At 37.9% G+C, this 21,477-nt stretch overlaps 1 protein-coding gene across 1 annotated transcript in view; it reads left to right on the forward strand.

The window, feature by feature from the left end:
* Positions 1–21,477, forward strand: part of LOC136874603 (dual oxidase 1-like) — a 335,200-nt gene that overhangs the window by 136,217 nt on the left and 177,506 nt on the right. Inside the window, exons 15-16 of the mRNA XM_068227874.1 lie at positions 6,313–6,434; positions 14,451–14,666. Of these exons, the coding sequence (XP_068083975.1) occupies positions 6,313–6,434; positions 14,451–14,666 (338 nt within the window). The remainder of the gene's footprint in view (positions 1–6,312; positions 6,435–14,450; positions 14,667–21,477) is intronic.

Here is a 21,477-nt window from a genome sequence, read left to right on the forward strand (position 1 = left end):
AGAATGCCTTCAATTCGGCAAGGTAGAGTTCTTGAAGAAACTTTCAAGCTACCACACACAATATCTTATGCGCATAATGAGAGATTACTTCAAAGATCGCGCTCTGCTGTATGATACGGAAGATGGACAAAAGACAAAACATCTGACAGCTGGTGCAGCGCAGGGATCGATCCTTAGTCCAGATCTTTGGAACATAATATATGATAGCTTGTTATGTTTGGAGATGCCAGAGGACACGAAGCTTGTGAGCTACGCTGATGATGTGGCCGCCTTGATAGTGGTTCGTAATGTTGAAATGGCTCAAATCAAACTGAACCAGGTGATGTGGCGCATAAAAGAATGGATGATGAGCCACAGTCTAACACTAGCCGAATACAAAACGAAGATAGTTCTTCTGACGAGGAAAAGGATCGACACTCCTGTGCGAATGTCTGTTGGAGAGTTAGTGATTGAAACATCTGCGAGCACAAAATATCTAGGAGCGACACGTGACTCCAAGCTCACATTCTGGAATCTTATTCAGAGAGAGACAGATAAGGCAGTAAAATACATGACTGCACTTAGCAGACTGATGGGAAATATTAAGGTCTGAAATCCAGTAAACGATGTCTTCTCATGTCGACGGTTCAGTTAATGCTCCTGTATGGCTTTGAAATCTGGGCTGATTCCTTGAGATTTGCATGGTATCAGAGAAGGATAGCTGCCATACAGTGGAGAGCAGCTTCACGTATTGCAGGTGCATTACAAGTGATAAGCTTTAACAGCTTCATTTCAAGTAATACTAATCCCGTATTGACTATAATCAATTAGTGAATATTCAAGATAAACTTATATTTTATAACTAAGTGGTCCGCCTATTCAATACAATATATAATTTATTATATTTAGTTCATGTTTCTTCCCCTAAGGGACATCATCAGCTAATAATAAATTAACATTAATAAATACAAAGTAGATATTATTAAAATTGGAAAGACACATTAAAATATTGATGTATGGTTACGACATTTAAAATAAGATCTTCAAAATTTTGTTAAAGTTGTAAGTCATATGATAGATAAAATAGTTAAATTGTCCATTTTACTCTTGTTGATATTCTTGGAAAATACCAGTTTTGCCTTATAAAATCTTAAATGATCAATTGTTGTAAATAGCACACTTGATTTGTATCTCTTGATTAAAGTTTTAACAAATTATTATTATTATTATTATTATTATTATTATTATTATTATTATTATTATTATTATTATTATTATTATTATTATTATTATTATTATTATTGTAGTAGTAGTAGTAGTAGTAGTAGTTTTTTTTTTTTGTTATGGCAGGGGAAAATCTTTTAAAGACACCACTCTGTGTGGGAGTTGGATTTCCACCAACTAAAAACCCCTGCCCTCTTCACTCAGACCATTCTGGAACTGCTTGTCGGCATGACATCAGAATGGAGTGATGTATGTTATTAAGTTCTTCCTTTCTCTTCTTTCTCCTTCATCCCCATAATGCTTGTCGCCATTGCCTTTACTGTGTTCCAGGCAAACGGGCTCTCTAACATAATCTGAACCAGATTCCCTGGCGTGAGTTGTCGGCCAAGTTGTTGGCAGGCTTTTCTTCGTTCTTCTTCCCATCGAACACAGTAGAAAAAGGTGTGTTCTACTGTATCCCTTTCAGAACAGTACCAACAACCATCTCCCTGCGTCTTTCCCATCTTCATGGCGTATACGCTGAATCTTCCATGTCCTGTCAGGATCTGCGACAGATAGTAATCTACCCGCCGATGTCTACATTTAAGCCAGTCTCCTATGTTGGGTATTAGCTTTTTTGTCCATTGGCCAACATCAGTTGTGCCATCCCATCGGTCTTGCCAATCTAGTAAGAGTTGGTTCCTCGAGGCTTTCTTTTCCTCAGCAGATATAGTTGCACCCCTTTCATGCCAAAGTTTTCTCTCTACAACGAGGAGGTCAATGGGAATACTGGCAGCTACAACTTGTAAAGCTGCTGTCGAAACAGTTCGATATGCACAGGTAACTCTGAGCAGCATTTTCCTCTGTACTCTTTCCATAGCTCTTCGGTGAATCTTCCTCCTGAGTGCATTGTGCCAGATAGGTGCAGCATAAAGTAAAATGGAATATACTGCAGAGCACATAATCTGTCTCTTAACTGTTCTTGGTTCCCCGATGTTAGGCATAAGTCTGGCTAATGCCGATGCCTTCTTCTCTGCCTTTTGGGTTACTGCCTTCACATGTGCACCAAATGTGCAATTCCTGTCAATAAGAACCCCAAGGTATCGTACAGACTTTCCTGGGATAATCACTGTATCATTTAATAAGAAACGGGCATTTTTCCAATTCCTGGAACCTTTCAAAATTACAGCCTCAGTCTTATGTGGAGCCAATCTCAACTTACTATTTACCATCCAAAGGTTAACTCGTCTCAGTGATTCATTTACTCGGAAGGTCAGTTCTTCTATATTCTCTGCTATTACCACTATTGCAAGGTCATCTGCATAACCAATAGATGTTGTCCCTTTTGTCAGCTGCAGGCGTAAGACACCATCATATAGAATGTTCCACAAGGCGGGTCCTAGGACAGATCCCTGTGGAACGCCAGCACTCATTTCAAGATCTTCTAAATCATGAAATCGAATTCTTCGTCCTTTGAAGTACTTAACGATTATTTGTTGTAGATACTGAGAAATGTTCATCCTACGAAGTTCTCTCAAAATAATGCTCCAAGAAGCAGTGTTAAAAGCATTTTTGACATCTAGCGTTATCAAGGCAGCCCATTTCTCACTGCTTTCTGCCTGTATTTGAATCACCCTCTCAATAGCTTGAGTTGTGGTTCTACCCTTTCTAAATCCAAACTGGTTCGAAGAAAGTCCTCCCTGTTGTTCAAGTTCTTTCTCCAGTCTAGTTTTAATCAATCCTTGGTAAAGTTTGCTCAAGGTGTTTAATAAGCACAGTGGCCTGTATGCTGATGGATCTAATGATAGTTTCCCTGCCTTCAATAACAGCACTAGCTTGGCTACTTTCCACTCATCGGGGAATTCATGCTTTTTTAATAAATCATTGAAGACTGATAATATCCAACCAGGTGCCACCTCAACTGCATACTTGATGGCTTCTGGTGGGATTCCATCTACACCTGGTGCCTTACCAGTCTTCATATTGCGTGCTACCTCTTGTAACTCAACCACAGTGAACGGTTCTGCAACACAAAAATCTGATTCCGTATCAAGTCTGTCATTAGTACAAGGGAACAACTCCATTGCTATGGCTTTCCTTCTATCAGCTGGGAGCTGAACTGGTACCCTGTTGATTATTCGACCGGTCACTATCTTATATCCGGCTCCCCAGATATCACTGTCTAGATCTTCGCACAGCTTTTGCCAGAGATTTCTCTTAGAATCCTTTATTAGCTTCATTAGTTGCCTCTTTGATGCCTTATAGTCAGCTTCTAATGGTATTAAGTTGACCTGGCTGATTTTTTTCCTAGATCTTGTAAGAATTCGTCTCTTGTGATTGCAGTCTTTCCTTTGCATGTCTATTTCATTGTTCCACCAGTAAGGGACTCGTGTTTTATATTTTGTTGATCCCCTCAATCGGCTGGTCCTACAAGCATCTTTAAGAGCAGCAGTTACATCTTTTAGAGTATGTTGCACTGTATCTGCAGTTTGTGACATCCACTCGATTGCAATTTTAAAGGTTTCCCAATTATAGTTCCACACCGTTTTCGTGATATCATTAAGCTTCTTCGATCCCTTAACTTGGAAGTAAATAAAACGATGGTCGCTGAGAGATTCATCTTCCATAACTTCCCAGTCAACAATGAATGATGCTATACCCTGCGTTGAGCAGGTGACGTCTATGAAAGACTCTGAGTTCCCTCTGGAAAAAGTTGGTAAGATTCCAGTGTTATGAACCACCAAGTCTAGGGTCGCTATCCATTCTGCCCAATATTCTCCCCTACGATCTGCAGTTGGTGCCCCCCACAGAGGCGACTTGACATTTAGGTCTCCGAGAATGATAGATTCAGTACCTGACGCCATGCAGTCCTGAACTATTGCATCTACTTCAGCTTTGAAAATATCAAAAGGGATGTTAGGAGAGATATAGCAACAATAAATCTGATATTGCTGAAGTTGAATACACAAATATCCTTCTTCTGCCCTTATGCTTAGCACCTCCAACTTATCATTTAAAAAATATGCAGCTACATCACATCTTTTGTCCGTGAACCAACCACCTTCGGCTACTCGCCTTCTGTTTGGCTCGCTAACAAGCACTAAGTCTACTTTCTTTTCCAAGGCTGTCGCATACATGATGTCATGACTGTCAGATTTCCTCATGAGATTCGCCTGCAGTATGTCCATTATTGGTCGTTTAAATTCAACTTCCTTGCCTCTAATATTAGCTTCCTGTAAGTAGGGCATTTCATTTGATCTGAGCGGTGGCCCTCCACTTGGCACATGGTGCAAAACGAAATGTTCCTACAATCCTTCGCCAAATGACCTTCTTGTCCACAATTTAGACAGCTCCGTGACCGGTCATCCTTAACGTCGCAGTGTTGCGCTTTATGTCCAAATCCAAGACAGTAGTAGTAGTAGTAGTAGTAGTAGTAGTAGTAGTAGTAGTAGTAGTAGTAGTAGTAGTAGTAGTAGTAGTAGTAGTAGTAGTAGTAGTAGTAGTAGTAGTAGTAGTAGTAGTAGTAGTAGTAGTAGTAGTAGTAGTAGTAGTAGTAGTAGTAGTAGTAGTAGTAGTAGTAGTAGTAGTAGTAGTAGTAGTAGTAGTAGTAGTAGTAGTAGTAGTAGTAGTAGTAGTAGTAGTAGTAGTAGTAGTAGTAGTAGTAGTAGTAGTAGTAGTAGTAGTAGTAGTAGTAGTAGTAGTAGTAGTAGTAGTAGTAGTAGTAGTAGTAGTAGTAGTAGTAGTAGTAGTAGTAGTAGTAGTAGTAGTAGTAGTAGTAGTAGTAGTAGTAGTAGTAGTAGTAGTAGTAGTAGTAGTAGTAGTAGTAGTAGTAGTAGTAGTAGTAGTAGTAGTAGTAGTAGTAGTAGTAGTAGTAGTAGTAGTAGTAGTAGTAGTAGTAGTAGTAGTAGTAGTAGTAGTAGTAGTAGTAGTAGTAGTAGTAGTAGTAGTAGTAGTAGTAGTAGTAGTAGTAGTAGTAGTAGTAGTAGTAGTAGTAGTAGTAGTAGTAGTAGTAGTAGTAGTAGTAGTAGTAGTAGTAGTAGTAGTAGTAGTAGTAGTAGTAGTAGTAGTAGTAGTAGTAGTAGTAGTAGTAGTAGTAGTAGTAGTAGTAGTAGTAGTAGTAGTAGTAGTAGTAGTAGTAGTAGTAGTAGTAGTAGTAGTAGTAGTAGTAGTAGTAGTAGTAGTAGTAGTAGTAGTAGTAGTAGTAGTAGTAGTAGTAGTAGTAGTAGTAGTAGTAGTAGTAGTAGTAGTAGTAGTAGTAGTAGTAGTAGTAGTAGTCACATTAAGGTTATGTTTTGCAAACAATTTGGCCAGACTATATGAGTGCCTATTAATATAAGTAAAAGTCACAAATTTATTCTTTTCTTCCTTGTTTACAAGGAAGGTTTTAGGTTTATTCATGATCTTATTCTTGAGCCTATTGATGTAGTTTTTGGAATATCCATTTCTTTTGACTATGCCGTATATGATATTAATCTCCTTATTGAATTCATTTCTCTCTAATGGCATGTTGATAGCTCTATTAATCATGCTATAGAATATCACCTTTTTGTGTTGTCCTGGGTAGTTAGAACTCTTGTTGATTATGATCTGTGTGGGTTTCCTGTATAATTTGTATACCAAAATTTCATTTTCTAGTTATTATTACATCTAAGTAATTCAAACTTTTGTTCTCCTCGTTTCCCATTGTAAACTTGATGTATTTATCTATATTATTCAACTTGTCTAACAAACTATCCGGCTTAAGTTCCTGTTCATTGATAATAACAAATGCATCATCCACGTACCTTAGCCAAAGATCTAAACCTTTTATACTGTTTACTGTTTTAGTTGATTCTATATAGTCCATATATTTATCTGCTAGGGTACTGGATGCAGGTGATCCCATAGCCAAACCTCTTACTTGCTTATAAATATTATTATATGTGAAAAAAAGTTATTTTCAAGTGTAAACATTAATAAATTAATAAATTCATTCATTTCCACTTTTCTTAGAGGACTGTGTAGTTAAATTGACTAGGCGGAACATAGACACAATTAACTGTTATAATTAAGTCAATCGGACCATCGGACCATTAGTGGCCATCATGGTCAAGTTAATAGATACCTGTAGCTCATTCTATTATTTTTCAGATTGTTCACGGAGGATCAAATTGAACGACTGAAGCAACTGACTCTTTATGATGTTATCATGTCTGTTACACTTATGGATCATAATGATATTCAGAGACATCCTTTCAAAGCTCCAACAGAAGGTAAGGTCACTATGTGTCGACTTAGGTTGTACTTACTTTGTAAAATATTTTGCTCTCAAGGATGTACAGCATGGGCCAAAAGTCATGATCGGATAGTTTTTATAGTGAAACGAGTACATACGCCTATCTTCCACAGTCGAAATTACTATTTACAAAGTGATTGGAAATTCTAAATTCAAATATATCTTACAAATAAAAGTTACACTTTCCAGGTTTTATACAGTATTCGAATGGAATCAAAATAGATATTCCTTACAAACCATATTGAGTGCAGTTGTAGCTCAAAGTTGTACTATGAATCTGTATACTCTTGAGAAAGCTACATACAACTGTCCAAAACAAATCACTATCAACAGCGTCATATCTCGCTCCATATGAGCACTGCGGGGAGGTTTTGCAACTTAATCCAAGATTTTGGCACTCATTCTAGTGATTAGAAATTCTATAACAGCACCTCCCTATCCTACCGGCCAACATTCTGATGGTAAAAATATCAATGAACAGGACTCGAACTGTCTGACCATGGTGTCTAATGGTTGACGCGTTAATGACCGTGGCCACCAGGTGGGCTGCTCTATCTCATACTCATCGATAGAGGTAAAGCCCGGAATGGAAAAAAATTCTTCATTCATTTCACTGAAAGATAGTATTTTTCACTGAACAGTTCAAGTATGATGATCATCATCATTGCATTATTCTTGTAACCCATATATGTGGAAGGTAACAGAAGCCAGGATGTTCGCAGTTCAACATTATGCCAATAGATATAGCTGTATGCGTACATTATTATGGAAAATATGCGATAACAACTCCTCTGATAGAAACATACTTTTCTTTAAAACAGTAAAAACAGAATTCGAGACTTCTGAAACAGCTAGTACAACACAATGACGTCTCAAAAAATACCACAACAGGATGTAAATGGATCAGAGAAGTAAGAGAGGATCTGAAGGACATAGGCCTTATAACAGAAGACACCGCAAATAAGACAAAATTGAATACAAAACTCAAGAATGCAAACCTCCACTTTACCCTTTCGCGAAACAAACCAACAATCCACATTTTCAACCGAGGAAAGGGAACGAAGATCAGACCATGTGAAGTACTGGGAAGAACACAAAGCCTGAACAATCCCTTCAAAGAGACCTGGATGATGTACTGACTAAAGTGATCCTGTGTGGTCATAAAACAAGGAGAAGAAGAAGAAGAAGAAGTACAAAAGTCATGGTCGTGAGAAGTTTTTTTTTTTTTTTTTTTTTTTTTTTTTTTTTTTTTTTTTTTTTTTTTTTTTTTTGTGTAAAGAAGGCGTAACAATCTATAACTGGTACCAGTTTCAGCTTTTGAAACCTTCCTGTTTTCTCGATATCACTGTGAATGACAGACAGAATTAGGGACTTTATATACGAGGATTGGGGCAAAATTCATGGCAACTATTTTTTTTCTTGAAGATACCAGTCCGGTTGGAAAATGTGACATACATTCAAAGACAAAGGGTAGGATTCTCCACCTGTTCAATACTACTTAAAATGTGATATAATTAAAATGTCACATTTTTGTCAATTTTTAGGTACCGGTTTCGGCATTTTTATGCCATCATCAGCCTAGGGTTAAGCAAACAAGAAAATTAAGTAAATTACATATGTATGTACACAGATAAACATTCTCAAATACCTAGCAATTTATAATTGCGTCACAACATAAAACATTTGACTGCACAAATATCTCCTATATATATATCATAATAAAGTTCTAGAAAAGAAGTAAAATTATTCTATATACAGTTCTGTGCATTTCTATCACCTGATATTGTTAAATGCTGTGATTGCATATAGAATTACAGTAGCCAACAAGTTTGTGTAAAATCTTCTTTCTTGACTATTTAAACAGCTGATGTGAGTGGACTGAGGCCTGAGTGGACTGAATATACTACAGAAATATAGGTTCAAAAACCATTTTATACCCTACTAAGTCAAGCTATTTCAGTAAGATTTAAGCAAGATACATGCCATGAAAGTTCTTTTTACTTGATTCTAAAAATCTGATCAATTTATGATGGCTCTCTGATTATAATCCAAGAGGAACTATTTTTTACAAGCATTGGACAATAAAATGGTCTTCCCTTTTATACTATATAGTAATACTCTGAAGAAAAAAAAACAACTAATAATGTATATATGCTAAAATCTCTCATGATAGAACGTTCAAAAAGATTTTATATATTACTCCAAGGTAAATAGTCTAATTTTAATCAGCTGTTTAAATAGTCAAGAAAGAAGATTTTACACAAACTTGTTGGCTACTGTAATTCTATATACAATCACAGCATTTAACAATATCAGGTGATAGAAATGCACAGAACTGTATATAGAATAATTTTACTTCTTTTCTAGAACTTTATTATGATATATATAGGAGATATTTGTGCAGTCAAATGTTTTATGTTGTGACGCAATTATAAATTGCTAGGTATTTGAGAATGTTTATCTGTGTACATACATATGTAATTTACTTAATGTCCTTGTTTGCTTAACCCTAGCCTGACGATGGCATAAAAATGCCGAAACCGGTACCTAAAAATTGACAATAAAAATGTGACATTTTAATTATATCACATTTTAAGTAGTATTGAACAGGTGAAGAATCCTACCCTTTGTCTTTGAATGTAAATCTTTTTGTCAATATGAACCAATTATGAAGTTTTTACGTTAAATAAAAATTTTTTAAAAATGTGACATATACAGACGAAAGGAGAAGGTGTTAACTACATGTCTGGATAATGAATAGCACTGAAATATCGTAACACACTAATTTATTACGGTAGTATACAGGGCAATATGGCCTTCCCAGTGCAAAAGAATGACAACACAGTACTCATAAAGTTGACACGACAAACCTGGGCCTAAAGACCCTCAAAGTAGTCCCCTGCTACTGACACCACACGCTGCCAACGTTGTGGGAGGCGCTGAATACCATCTGCCTCAGCATTTGCTGCACCATGTGTGAATTGGGTCATCTGTTGGCACACAGCATGTCCTCTCATGTTGCAAACCGCCTACCACGTAGTGGTTCCTTAATCTTTCGAATGAGATCAAAGTCACAGGGCAAAATGTTGGGAGAGTACGGTGGGTGCTCCAATTCTTCCCATCCCCAACGTCACAGTAGCTGCCCTACACACACTGCTTTACATGGTTTTGCATTGTCGTGCAGGATTATTGCACTGTCCACATGATCCGGACGTTTCTCCCGAACACCACGTCGTACCTGTCGCACCAGGAAGTCCCTGTAGTACTGTGCGGTCACTTTTCTGCTATGTGGAACAAGGAGGCAAACAGTGACACCCCTGATGTCATACGCGATGATCACCATCAATTTGACTGGGGAGGGATTCTGCCTTCTTGGTGATCCATCATGTCGCCACTCCGTGGACTGACGTTTCAGTTCTGGTTCGTATGGCCTGGCCCAAAATTCATCGATGGCGATTATTCGTGACAAGAATTGATCATCGTCTGTCTTCATCCAGGAGCTGCTCGATGACGGCACATGCCACGTCAGTCCGCACACTGACAGGTCGCCCCGAACGTTGCTCACCACTGGTTGACACACATCCTTGCTGAAACTTTCCTACCCACCGTGCTACTATACGGTATGGTAGGGCATTATTCCCAAGGGCTTCCACTAATTCACTGTGACCATCGCATTTCTCCCTCGCAGAACGGCTATTTTGATGTAAGCGTGCTGCTCAACACAGGTTACTTCCATCTCGCACGACACTCACCAACTGACTGATTTCACAGCCTTCACTGCGCTACTACCAGCTATCACAGATCCATCTGTTGTTCTGCATACACACTATGCCTGCAGAACTTCCACATGACACATATGCATTTGTGATCCATTCACATATCTACAAGAAAAAAAAAATAGTTGCCATGACTTTTGCCCCAATCCTCATATATAGGTTACATATATTTGGATCTGCAAAGTTGTCACAGGTAGATGGGAATATTATCTCCCTGTTTTCCAACAGAATGCTGTTTTTGGTGTGGATTGTATGAGATGAATCTCTCCACTGATCTCCCAGGAGACCAAACTTAACATGATGCAACAACTGGTTTTGGTCCTTAGTAAAGGAAAACATTGACAAAATGAGGGCTAAGTCATGTCCTCAAAATGATTGCTCCCAAAATATTGAAGTGAGCAAGCAAATGTACATGGTGGGAAATCCATCAGTGCATCAATTGTGATGGTCAGCATCTCAAGCTGGGAGATTGAGAGCTGAAATGACATTAATTGTAGTTGTATCTTTATCCTCCTACTAACTTAAATGTATCTTGTTAAGTTCATTAGAATTTCTGCATTGATTATTATGTCTGGCTCCATGGCTAACTGGTTAGCATGCTCACTTTTGGTCCAAGGGGTCCTGGTTAAGTTTCCCAGACAGGCTGGTGATTTTAATCTCCTCTGGCTTGGAGACTGGGTGTTTGAGCTGTGTTTAACATCAGACTTCATCATAGGTAGAGACTCATCTTTACAGATGCCTAGGTTGCCCATTGACTTGCATCACGCCTTTCTGGTTGCCATACACTGTTATTTTTACGGATTATTATATTTTCTTTTTCACAAAATTTTCATATTAATATCCAATTGTGACTTTTGGCACACACTGTAAAGGTCTGAGCAATTTAAGTAAGGAAACAGCCTGGAGATAAAAGTGGATGTTTTGATCATTTTGGCAAATACACATGGTTATGAAAACTTTTAATACTTTTAATTAATGATTCATCAGAGAAAACTGCATCTAACGTTGTTTTCCAGTCTTAAAGGGAGTAGATGAATATTTTTACTTGGGTAGTAAAATAACTAACAATGGCAGAAGTAAGAAGGACATAAAATGCAAACTAGCACAAGCGAGGAAGAGCTTTCTCAAGAAAAGAAATTTGCTCACTTCAAGCATTGATATAAGAATTAGAAAAACGTTTCTGAAGACTTTCATCTGGAGTGAGTGAGTGAGTGAGTGAGTGAGTGATGTATTTTTCCAACATTGTGAAAATGAAAATCCACACCCTGTTTCCAGTCATTCGACTGGATCAGGAATGGAATGAATGAAGCCCCCATCTAGCGGTGAGGATAGGAATTGTGCCGGCTGCCGAAGCCTATCTCACTCCTCTGCGGAAATTATTAATGAATATGGAAGTGAAACATGGACAATAATCAGCTCAGAAAGAAAGAGAATATAAGCTTTTGAAATATGGTATCAGAAGAATAATGGTGAGATGGGTAGATCGAAGTATGAATGAAGAGATACTGAATTGAATTGGTGAGAGGAGATCGATTGGGCTAAATTTGACGAGAAGAAGAGATAGAATGATAGGACACATCTTAAGACACCCAGGACTTGTTCAGTTGATTTATGAAGGAAGTGTAGGCGTTACGAACAGTAGGAGTAGACCAAGGTATGAATATGACTAGCAGATTATAGCAGATGTAGGATGCGGTAGTTATGCAGATATGAAAAGGTTAGCACAGGATAGGGTGGCATAGAGAGTTGCATCAAACCACTCTATGGACTGATGACTCAAACAACAAAAACAATGTTGTTTTGTTTTTTCTCCATCTTTCAAATTTTACATATTGAAAGTTTCTCCTTGCAATATTCTATTTAACTTCTTCTTTTTCTTCTTGATTTCCCATTTCCAGTCTTCTGGATCGGGTTGTGAATCAAGGACCTCCACAGTTCTATCTCTCCACCACTCCCTTCCATCCTCCAATATTTCTTCTACTTTTACTCGTCTCTTCTCTATACTATCCTTCACTTTATCCGTCACCTCTTTCTGGGCCTTCCCGGTTGTCTTCCTCCCATTATTTTCTCCATAAATACTCACTTTGGAACTCTATTTTCATCCATTCTCATTTAACTTTAAGGAACTGCATTTCATTTTTCTTCTCTAACATTCCATTTAACTTAACAGAACTTTTATTCTGTGTGTATCATATTTATAGTAGAAAACCAGTGCATAGAAGTTTTGATCACAGGTCTTTTTTCTGGTAGTATAGATCATCCTAGCTTTAGGTCAAAAACATTTTAATTTTGTTTAACCTTCCAACAGGAACAGATACCTTTCCCACATTGTGCACCATCTTGATGTAACAGTTCATGCAAAATTAATCCAATCCATAGCTTCACAAAACTCATTGTAACACTTCCTGGTTCATGGGGAATACATTAGGTAAAATGATCTGTCCTCTTATGTAAGGTGCCTCATATAACCAGTGCTGATTTTCTAGAAAAATGTTCAGTGGTACTCTCTGGAGGACCTGTTGCTAACATGAAGAAAGCATAACAATAAGGAAGCATTTGAACATAAAATGTTTTTGAACATGATTTTAAGAAGTATCCTGACTAAACAAATAATACAGATCATATGCCATATCTAGAATAAAAATTAGGAAAGCACCTTTCAAATGAATTATGTTGTTTAAAGCAGCTTCATAATCGACATTGAAACATCACAGAACCCCATGATTCCATCCACTGTGTTTGCTATCTGTAACCAGCAGTTTTCCTTTCAGGTACCAGGTCTTGACAGATGCAGTTGGGGTGAATACTTGTAAAGGAGGTTGTACTAGTTTGATGAACATCAAGTTGGCATCAGTCTTTAACTGAACATCTTAAGCATTGAATTGAGAAAATTATGTCATACCAAAGGAGGCTGTATTCTGTGACTTCTCAAAATACATTGAAATACATTATTGCAAATGACTGTAGGCTTAGAGCATCGATATGCACTATGATTTGAACAATATTGCACATGTCACTAGTCTCGTCATGATTCGGAGAAGGCTGTAAGATTGGCTGCACGATACCTAAAAGGATTAACTTAATTTCATTTTTCTTCTCTAATATTCCGTTTAACATAACAAAACTTTTATTCTGTGTGTATCATAGTTATAGCAAAAAACTAGTGCATAGAATTTTTGATCACAGGACTTTTTCAGTTAGTGTAGTCATTACATCCTAGCTGAATAATTATTCCAGATGTAGGGAAAAATGACTAATATTTATAATTTTTGCTAAAAATGTCAATGTTATCTAAATTTCTGCCATTATAATGTACAATTAAAATTGAAATAATTGATAAGGAGATTCCACCTATTCAATACCAAAGAATAAGAAATGTAGTGAATTACATTCTCATTTAATAATAATTAGAAATGGTACCGGTTTCGACCCTAGTCCAGGTCATCATCAGCCGATTAAGAAATGGAAAACAATGCATAGGATCAGTAGAAGAGGCAATATGAAAAGGAAATGAACGGGGATAGACACTGTAAAACTTAGAAGAAGTAAAATACAAGTCATTCAAAAGAAAAACAGTGTGCAATTCTCTTAGCGGCAGCAAGGCACACGCAGCGCTGGGCAAAGTCCCACAATGATTACGAATAGTGGAGAACTGTTCAAAGCCAGTTATTTAAACACTGTCAGGCATAAAGTCACATCACAATCGAACACATATGAAGGTCCATATTCGTGTAGGAGTTGAAGATGAGCAGATTCATTGAAGCAACTTGCCAGCTCCCGGTGATCAGCACGACACATTCAATATCAGGCACAGTGGTTTCAAACGCCAAAGTAAAATGGAGAATAGCTTGACAATCCAGTTATTTTCCTTGGTTGCGGGAAAGTAAGTATATAGATAAATATAATACAATTCAATATAATTGAGTAATTGTGCTCCCATAGAATTCTTAGAACAGTTGACGTGAAAAAACTGTTGATGAGGTTTCAAAGCCACTGTCTCCCAAATCAATGTGAGTTTCATGATAGAGCTTGTTTTAAAATAATATGCATCAAAATAGAGTAAAGTAAAATAGAGAGAGTAAAATAATTTAAATGTTTGTGAAGTGAGTTAATCATTCTAATATTAAAATGTGACCTATTAATTGTTCATTTCTAAGAGGTTCACAAAAAGTGTTTGTTATTTCAGTCTGAACGATATGCTTCTCTTTATGTTACAGGTGATGTAAAAGATTTAGATCCTCACTGTATACAAGAGATGAAACCAGACAACTGTACCTTGCCAAACAATGGCACCATTGTGGTGTGTTATCATCTGGAGCAACTAAACGAAACAACTGTGGAAAACTGTTCAATATCAGGAACATATGACTATTTTGAGACAAGTGGCTTGCCCTTTATACTGACATTCCTTTGTCTTGGAGTATTTATACTGTGTGAGTAGCTTTATGCTGGTGTGCAGCCATTGTTTCTTGAGCTGCTCTCACTTCATTTCATTTTCCACTTCCTCCCATATAAAGTCCATTCTATTTATAGTTCATCTTCATATTGCTCAGTTACGTTCTCCTCTGAGAGTCCATTTGGACTTTTAATTTCTTCAGAGTACTTCCTTCATAACATTTTGAGTTCCTTCTTTATCTCCATCTCCTTGACATCTTTATTTACCATTTTGACATTCTCCATCATATCTTTGCTTCTCCTACAGTAACATAGTTCTATTTTCTGTAGTATTTTTAAGATAATCAATTTTTGTGCCGCTTGTTAACTTAATTCTGCCTGGAAGATGATTTTCAGTTATAGTGAACTTCAGCTATAGGGAACCAAACATTTGCATCTGTAGAGGTTCATTACAGCCAATATGTGACCTGTTGCAGAGAAGGGGACTCAAATTCGGCAATAGAAATTTTACAGCAGAGCTGACAGGAAGTGTCTGGGATGCAAAAATTGCATTTCTATGTTTTGACTTCTTGTGCTACCTATGGGTCTTCTTAATAAGCTAAGTTACGCTGCAGTTTAAGTCTTTGCCACTCAATGTCAAGAAAACTTTTTGTACTTGGTAAGAAAATTAGTGAAAACTGTAATTGCAGATGATGTTATACTGTATAGAGTAGTTTGTTTATTTATTTATTTATCGTATGATGAATCTATACACACACATATATATAGTTTCAGGATAAATGTGCATAGTCATAAGTCCGTACAATACTACAACTCTAGGTCTAGCATTTTGACCCAATCATCTGCTTCATCTGATGTGCGGTGAATGTCCATTAGCGTTCCTTTGAAAGCTCGAATTGGGCAGTCAGCAACAATTTGGTGGATTGACTGAGAAGAGACACCACAATCACAATCTGCAGAGCTAGTCCAACCCCATTTGCACAACAGATAACCACATCTGCCTTGTCCAGTTCTTATCGAATTGATGATTCTCCACTGTCATCTTGGAAGATCAAATCCTTGTACGCATTTAGAAGGATTCTCAACTAGATGTTTGTTCACTACTGAAGACTGATCCCACTGGGCTTTCCATAAACTGTTAACATGAAAAGAGGTTCCTTCAAGATCCATTGCTGTATGCCAGGGTGGTTTCCTTGATTTTAGTCATTGATGTTCAGTGTGCGTAATATCTTGATAGATGGGTAGCTGAGGGTTCTGTTGAATGTTCTTCTAAACCTTTAGGAGAGCTTCTGAGTGTCTTAGGACTGCAGGTGGAATATTGCTGAGAACAGGAAGCCATATTGTGTTCGTGCTCCGAATGCAACCCGTGATTATGCGCATTGCCTGATTGAGTTGTACATTGATCTTCTTTGTGTGAACACTATTGATCCAAGAGGGGCAGCAGTATTCAGCAACAGAATATGATAAAGCTAATGCTGTTGATCTTAGAACATGAGTATTGGCTCCCCATGATGTACAAGCAAGTTTCTGAAGAATATTATTTCTAGTTTTTACTTTAGCAGGTACATTTGAGAGATGTTGCTTGAAAGTCAAAGTTCTATCAAGTGGTATTCCCAAGTATTTTGGTGTACTGTAGAACAGCAACTCTTGACCTCGGAATGTTATTGTTGGTTTGTAATTAGACTGTCTGTTGTGTAAGTGGAATGTAGATATAACTGTTTTTTGAGGATTTAGGTGAAGAAACCATTTCTTGAAGTATACATCCAAGGCTTTCAGATCAGTGGCTAAAGTAATTTCAGCATCATAAAAATTGGCGCACTGAGTCACCAAACAAATGTCATCAGCATAAATGAATTTTCTTGATGATGTGTCTGGGAAGTCATAGCGCACTGAGTCACCAAACAAATGTCATCAGCATAAATGAATTTTCTTGATGATGTGTCTGGGAAGTCATATATGTACAGACTGAAAAGAAGGGCGGCGAGGACTGATCCTTGAGGTAAACCATCGTTTAATTTAAACACTCTACTTCTGTCATTATCAGCGTAGATCTGGAAGTATCAATTACTAAGCATATTGCTAAGTAAGGCCGTAAGTTTACGACATGGGATCACATACAAAAATTTTAGAGGAGTCCTTCTCGCCAGACAGTATCATAGGCAGCTGATAGATCCAAAAAGGCAGCTACGCTTACTGATTTCCTCTCATATCCATTTTCGATATATGTGATGAGAGACAGTACTTGATCATTACAACTTCTTCCAGGTCTAAATCCTGCTTGCTCTATAGGAATGTAGCTGTTGATTGTTTCATAAATTCTATTGTAGATCAGTCGCTCAAGGAGTTTATATTTAAACCTTAGAAGTGCTATTGGACGTTAGCTTTCCACTTTATTTGGTTTCAGTATGGTTATTATGTTTTCTTCATCAGAGGTGGGATGTTCTGCGTTTGTAGAATATTAGTGAAGAAGTTGGTTAACCATTTTATTGTGGCTGGTCTGCAATGAGCCAAAAATTCAGGATAAATTCCATCAAATCCTGCAGCTTTTCCAAGTTTCATACTTTTTATTGCGGCTTTAGTTTCCCCTTATTTGAATGGAGTAGAGAATTCAGAAGACTGTGGCGCTGCTCTTTTCTTGATGTTCAACTTTAATTTGATATTCTTTTTGGTTCACTTGCCTTTTGTGCTTTTGGAAACTGATATTAGGTGATTAGCAAAATCATTCAGATTGATGGGCTGTTTTTGATCTCTTAGTTGCAGGCTTTGAAGAATCCAATTTTCTAATTATAGACCAGGCCTTTCTGCTAGAATGGGTGTAATCTAGGGATTCCACTGTTTCATGCCAGTTCCTTCTTCGACTCTCATCCAAGGATTGGAGGAGACCAGCTGCATTGTCGGAATTAGGATGTTCTCCATAATCTCGTAGTAATTCCTCACTTTCTGAACTCCAGCCAGGGATATACTCCTTACGATATCCTCTAGGGATGCATCATCTCGCTGCACCTTTTATAACCCCTACAAATCTGCTGTAGTTGTTGTATGTTGGTTTGATCCATCTTATATTGGAGTCTGTTTGCTTTGCAAAATTCAGTCCAGTTGGCTTTCTTGAAGTTCCACCTCGGTTTAGGATGTGATCGAACAACAGGTAAAGACATCCCAACCTCCAAGAGAACAGATCTGTGTTGACTATGTAGGAAATCGTTGAGCACTGTACGTCGAACTTGATTGTGTGAATTATGAAGCCAAGTTGTGGAACAAAGATCTGGGGTGTAGCCTTGAGACCAGCAAGCTGATTGAAAGGTAGGCAGGTCCTTAGCATCAAAAATCAGATTCACATTTTCAGTTTCCATCCAGTCCACAAGAACTATTTCACCATTAGAGTCATCCTTGTTATATCCCCAAAGATGATGATGACTGTTGAAATTACCGCAACATATAGTAGGATACTGCAGAGAAGGTATAGGAGGATTAGAACAAGTAATAATTGATCGCTTGTACACATTAACTATTGTCAAGTTTTCAATGCTAACTGTAGTAGTAAAAATGTTATTTTCAGAGTTTACTGATAGTAATTGGTAATTTGTTATATCATTCCTGGCTAAGTTGCAAGGCCATAATTTTGATGATAGTTAGACGCTACCAATTTAAAGCCTGGAATTTTCCCCCTACTCTGTAACTGTAGTTCATCTGCTGTGTGTGTTTCTTGAAGCACGATGACATCAACTGCATATTTCAGTGCAATCCTGGAAAGATACTCACATTTGGCTTGACTAATCCCTTCGATATTCAATTGACAAATGTGCAGCGAAGGTTGAATTCTACGAACTTGAAGGTCCTGAAAAGAACCACACATCTCCTTCTTGTTCGCTCTTTGACTGAGAGGTCGTTTCTGACAGTTCGGTCTCATCTAATCATGGTTGCTTTCTTTGCACCACCTGGGGGACACATGTAGGGCAGTGTAGTGGTTAAACCTACGGACGTGAAGCAACATAGACCCCCAGAGAGTAGTAAATGAGTTGCAGGATTGTGAGCGACTGCATGGGGACTTAGACGATGTTGTGAGATGGACAGTGGATAATGGTAAATGGGATCAAACGTCGTGTTGTTTCACCAAGAGGTAAACGTCCTCTCAATTTTAATTAATGTGCTGATGGGGTAATAGTACTTAGGTGTTAATTTAAAGAATGATCTTCATTGCGGTAATCATTCTTTTTTTGCTAGTGGCTTTACGTCCCACCGACACAGATAGGTCTGATGGTGACGATAGGATAGGAAGGTGCGAGGAGTTGGTAGGAAGTGGCTGTGGCCGTAATTAAGGTACAGCCCCAGCATTTGCCTGGTGTGAAAGTGGGAAACCACGGAAAACCATCTTCAGGGCTGCCGACAGTGGGATTCTAACCCACTATTTCCCGGATGCAAGCTCACGGCTATGCGCCCCTAACCGCATGGCCAACTCACCCGGTGGTAATCATATTAACAGCATTGTTAAGAAAGGTTACAGATTTCTGCACATGGTTATGAAAGTATATAGGGGTTGTAGTAAGGATGTAAAGGAGATGGTGTATAAGTCTCTGGTAAGACTCCAATTTATTTTTTTTTATTTTTTTTTTTTTTACAAATTGCTTCACATCGCACTGACACAGACAGGTCTTGCGGCAACAATGGGACAGGAAGGGGCTAGGAGTGGGAAGGAAGCAGCTATGGCTTTAATTAAGATACGGCCCAGCATTTGCCTAGCGTGAAAATGGGAAACCACGGAAAACCATCTTCAGGGCTGCCGACAGTGGGATTTGAACCCACTATCTCCCGAATACTGGATACTGGCCACACTTAAGCAACTGCAGCTATCAAGCTCGGTAAGATCCCAATTAGAGTATGGCTCCAGCGTATGGGACCCACACCAGGATTACTTGATACGAGAACTGGAAATGATCCAAAGCAAAGCAGCATGATTTGCTCTGTTTGATTTCCAGCAAAAGAGTAGGGTTACAAAAATGTTGCACACTTTGGGCGGGGAAGATTTGGGAGTAAGGACACAAGATGCTCGACTATGTGGTATGTTTTGAGCTGTCAGTGGAGAGATTGTATGGAATGGCATACGTAGAAAAATAAGTCTGAGCGAAGGTTAAGTAGGAAAGATCATAATATGAAGATGGAGTTGAAATCCAAGGGGACAAATTGTGGGAAAATATTAATTTTTAGGTGAGGAATAAGGGATTAGAATAATTTATCACAGGAAACCTTTGATAAATTTCGAAGTTCGTTGAAAATGTTTAAGAAAGTGCTAGGTAAACAATTGATAGGGAATCTGCCACCTGTGCTACAGCTCTAAATGCAGATAATTTCTCTTCTTATTCTAATTCTTCTTGTATCATATCTTCATTGGATGTTGGCTGTCATCAGGACGATCTGGTTCTTATTCTCAGCAACTAGGAAAAGAGTGAGGGTATTGAGCCCATACCATTCTTGTAGATCCATAGCCAAGATATTCTCCTTCTTCCCGTACTTCTCCTTCCTTCAATTTTAGCTTGTAAGATAAGCTGAAGGAGTCTATTTTTATCATTTTGAATAATATGGCCAAAGTACTCAAGTTTCTTCTTTTTGATGTTGTACATGACCTCTAGCTCTTTGTTCAGGCACTGGAGTACTTCAGTATTACGTAATCTGTCAACCCATGATATTTTGAGCAGGCGTCTATAGCATAGTATTGAAAGGTGGATCCTTCCCTATAATATTGTACATCTTATATCTCAAAAGATCAAACTTTTTTGGTAGTAGTGTTCTCTGTTTAGGGTCCAAGTCTCAGCACCATAAAATACATAACACTGAAGTAAATGGAGATGGAGATTGATATTAAAGTCCCTGAAATAGAGAAGTTTGCTCATTCCCTTGAATGTAGTCCTTGCCTATTCAATTCGGGACCTAATTTCAACAGCATTGTTCCAGCTGTGATCAAATTCACTGCCGAGATACTTAAAGCATTGGACTTGTTCTAGTGATGTGTCATCTACTGTCAAGTTAATAGGTTGAATGTCATGTTTGTTTATGATCATCACGTTAATGTTTAAATACAGACCTGCAGCACTGTGATCGACCACACAGTTTAGTAATGTCTGCAAAGCTTCAGCACTTGTTGCAAGCAGAACAGTATTGTCTGCCTATCACAGATTATTTATTATGATCCCATTAACAATGATGCCCTCCTGTTTTCCTTCTATAGCTCATTCCATGTTAAGAAAACAGTATTGCTCTTAAGGACCTACAAGAACTGAACACACCCCCTCTGAGACACCCATAATTCCTCGTGATTAAGGGATTTTATACTGTACTTGGTAATGTATTATGAAAGACAAATAAAAAGGATGAGGTAATTTTGCCCGTGAGTTATTAAAATATCTACATAACATTTTCTTTTTCGTTAATATATTCGCAGGGAGGAAGCACAATGGCGATAACAGCCTTCGCTTTGTTGCCTTCCTTCATTTTCCTTCTTCTGTGTTGCTCGTGTAGTCCCTCACTCTGTGAACTGCCGGCAGCTCAGTTCTGTAGTGAAGTCATCTGCAGTATTTATTTGTTGTGGTATGTTTTTTCAGGCTATAAATCAGTGCCTACTTGTCTTGTGTTGAGTGAGAGTTGGTTATATATTGCATAGTATTTGTGTGTGTTCTATTATTTTCGTACTGTACAGAAGTTGTTACTGAAGATTTTGGTGTTGTGGAGTGCACCAGTATATCATGGCATAACTTGTACTGATAAAATAATTTGCCGTGTGTTTTATTTGTGCTTGGTTTTGTTATTTAGCGGTTCTTTCTTAAGTGCAGTTTAATTTTACCACTTTTTTCATGACTG

This window comes from Anabrus simplex, chromosome 5 (assembly GCF_040414725.1).
Source record: "Anabrus simplex isolate iqAnaSimp1 chromosome 5, ASM4041472v1, whole genome shotgun sequence".
NCBI lineage: Eukaryota > Metazoa > Arthropoda > Insecta > Orthoptera > Tettigoniidae > Anabrus > Anabrus simplex.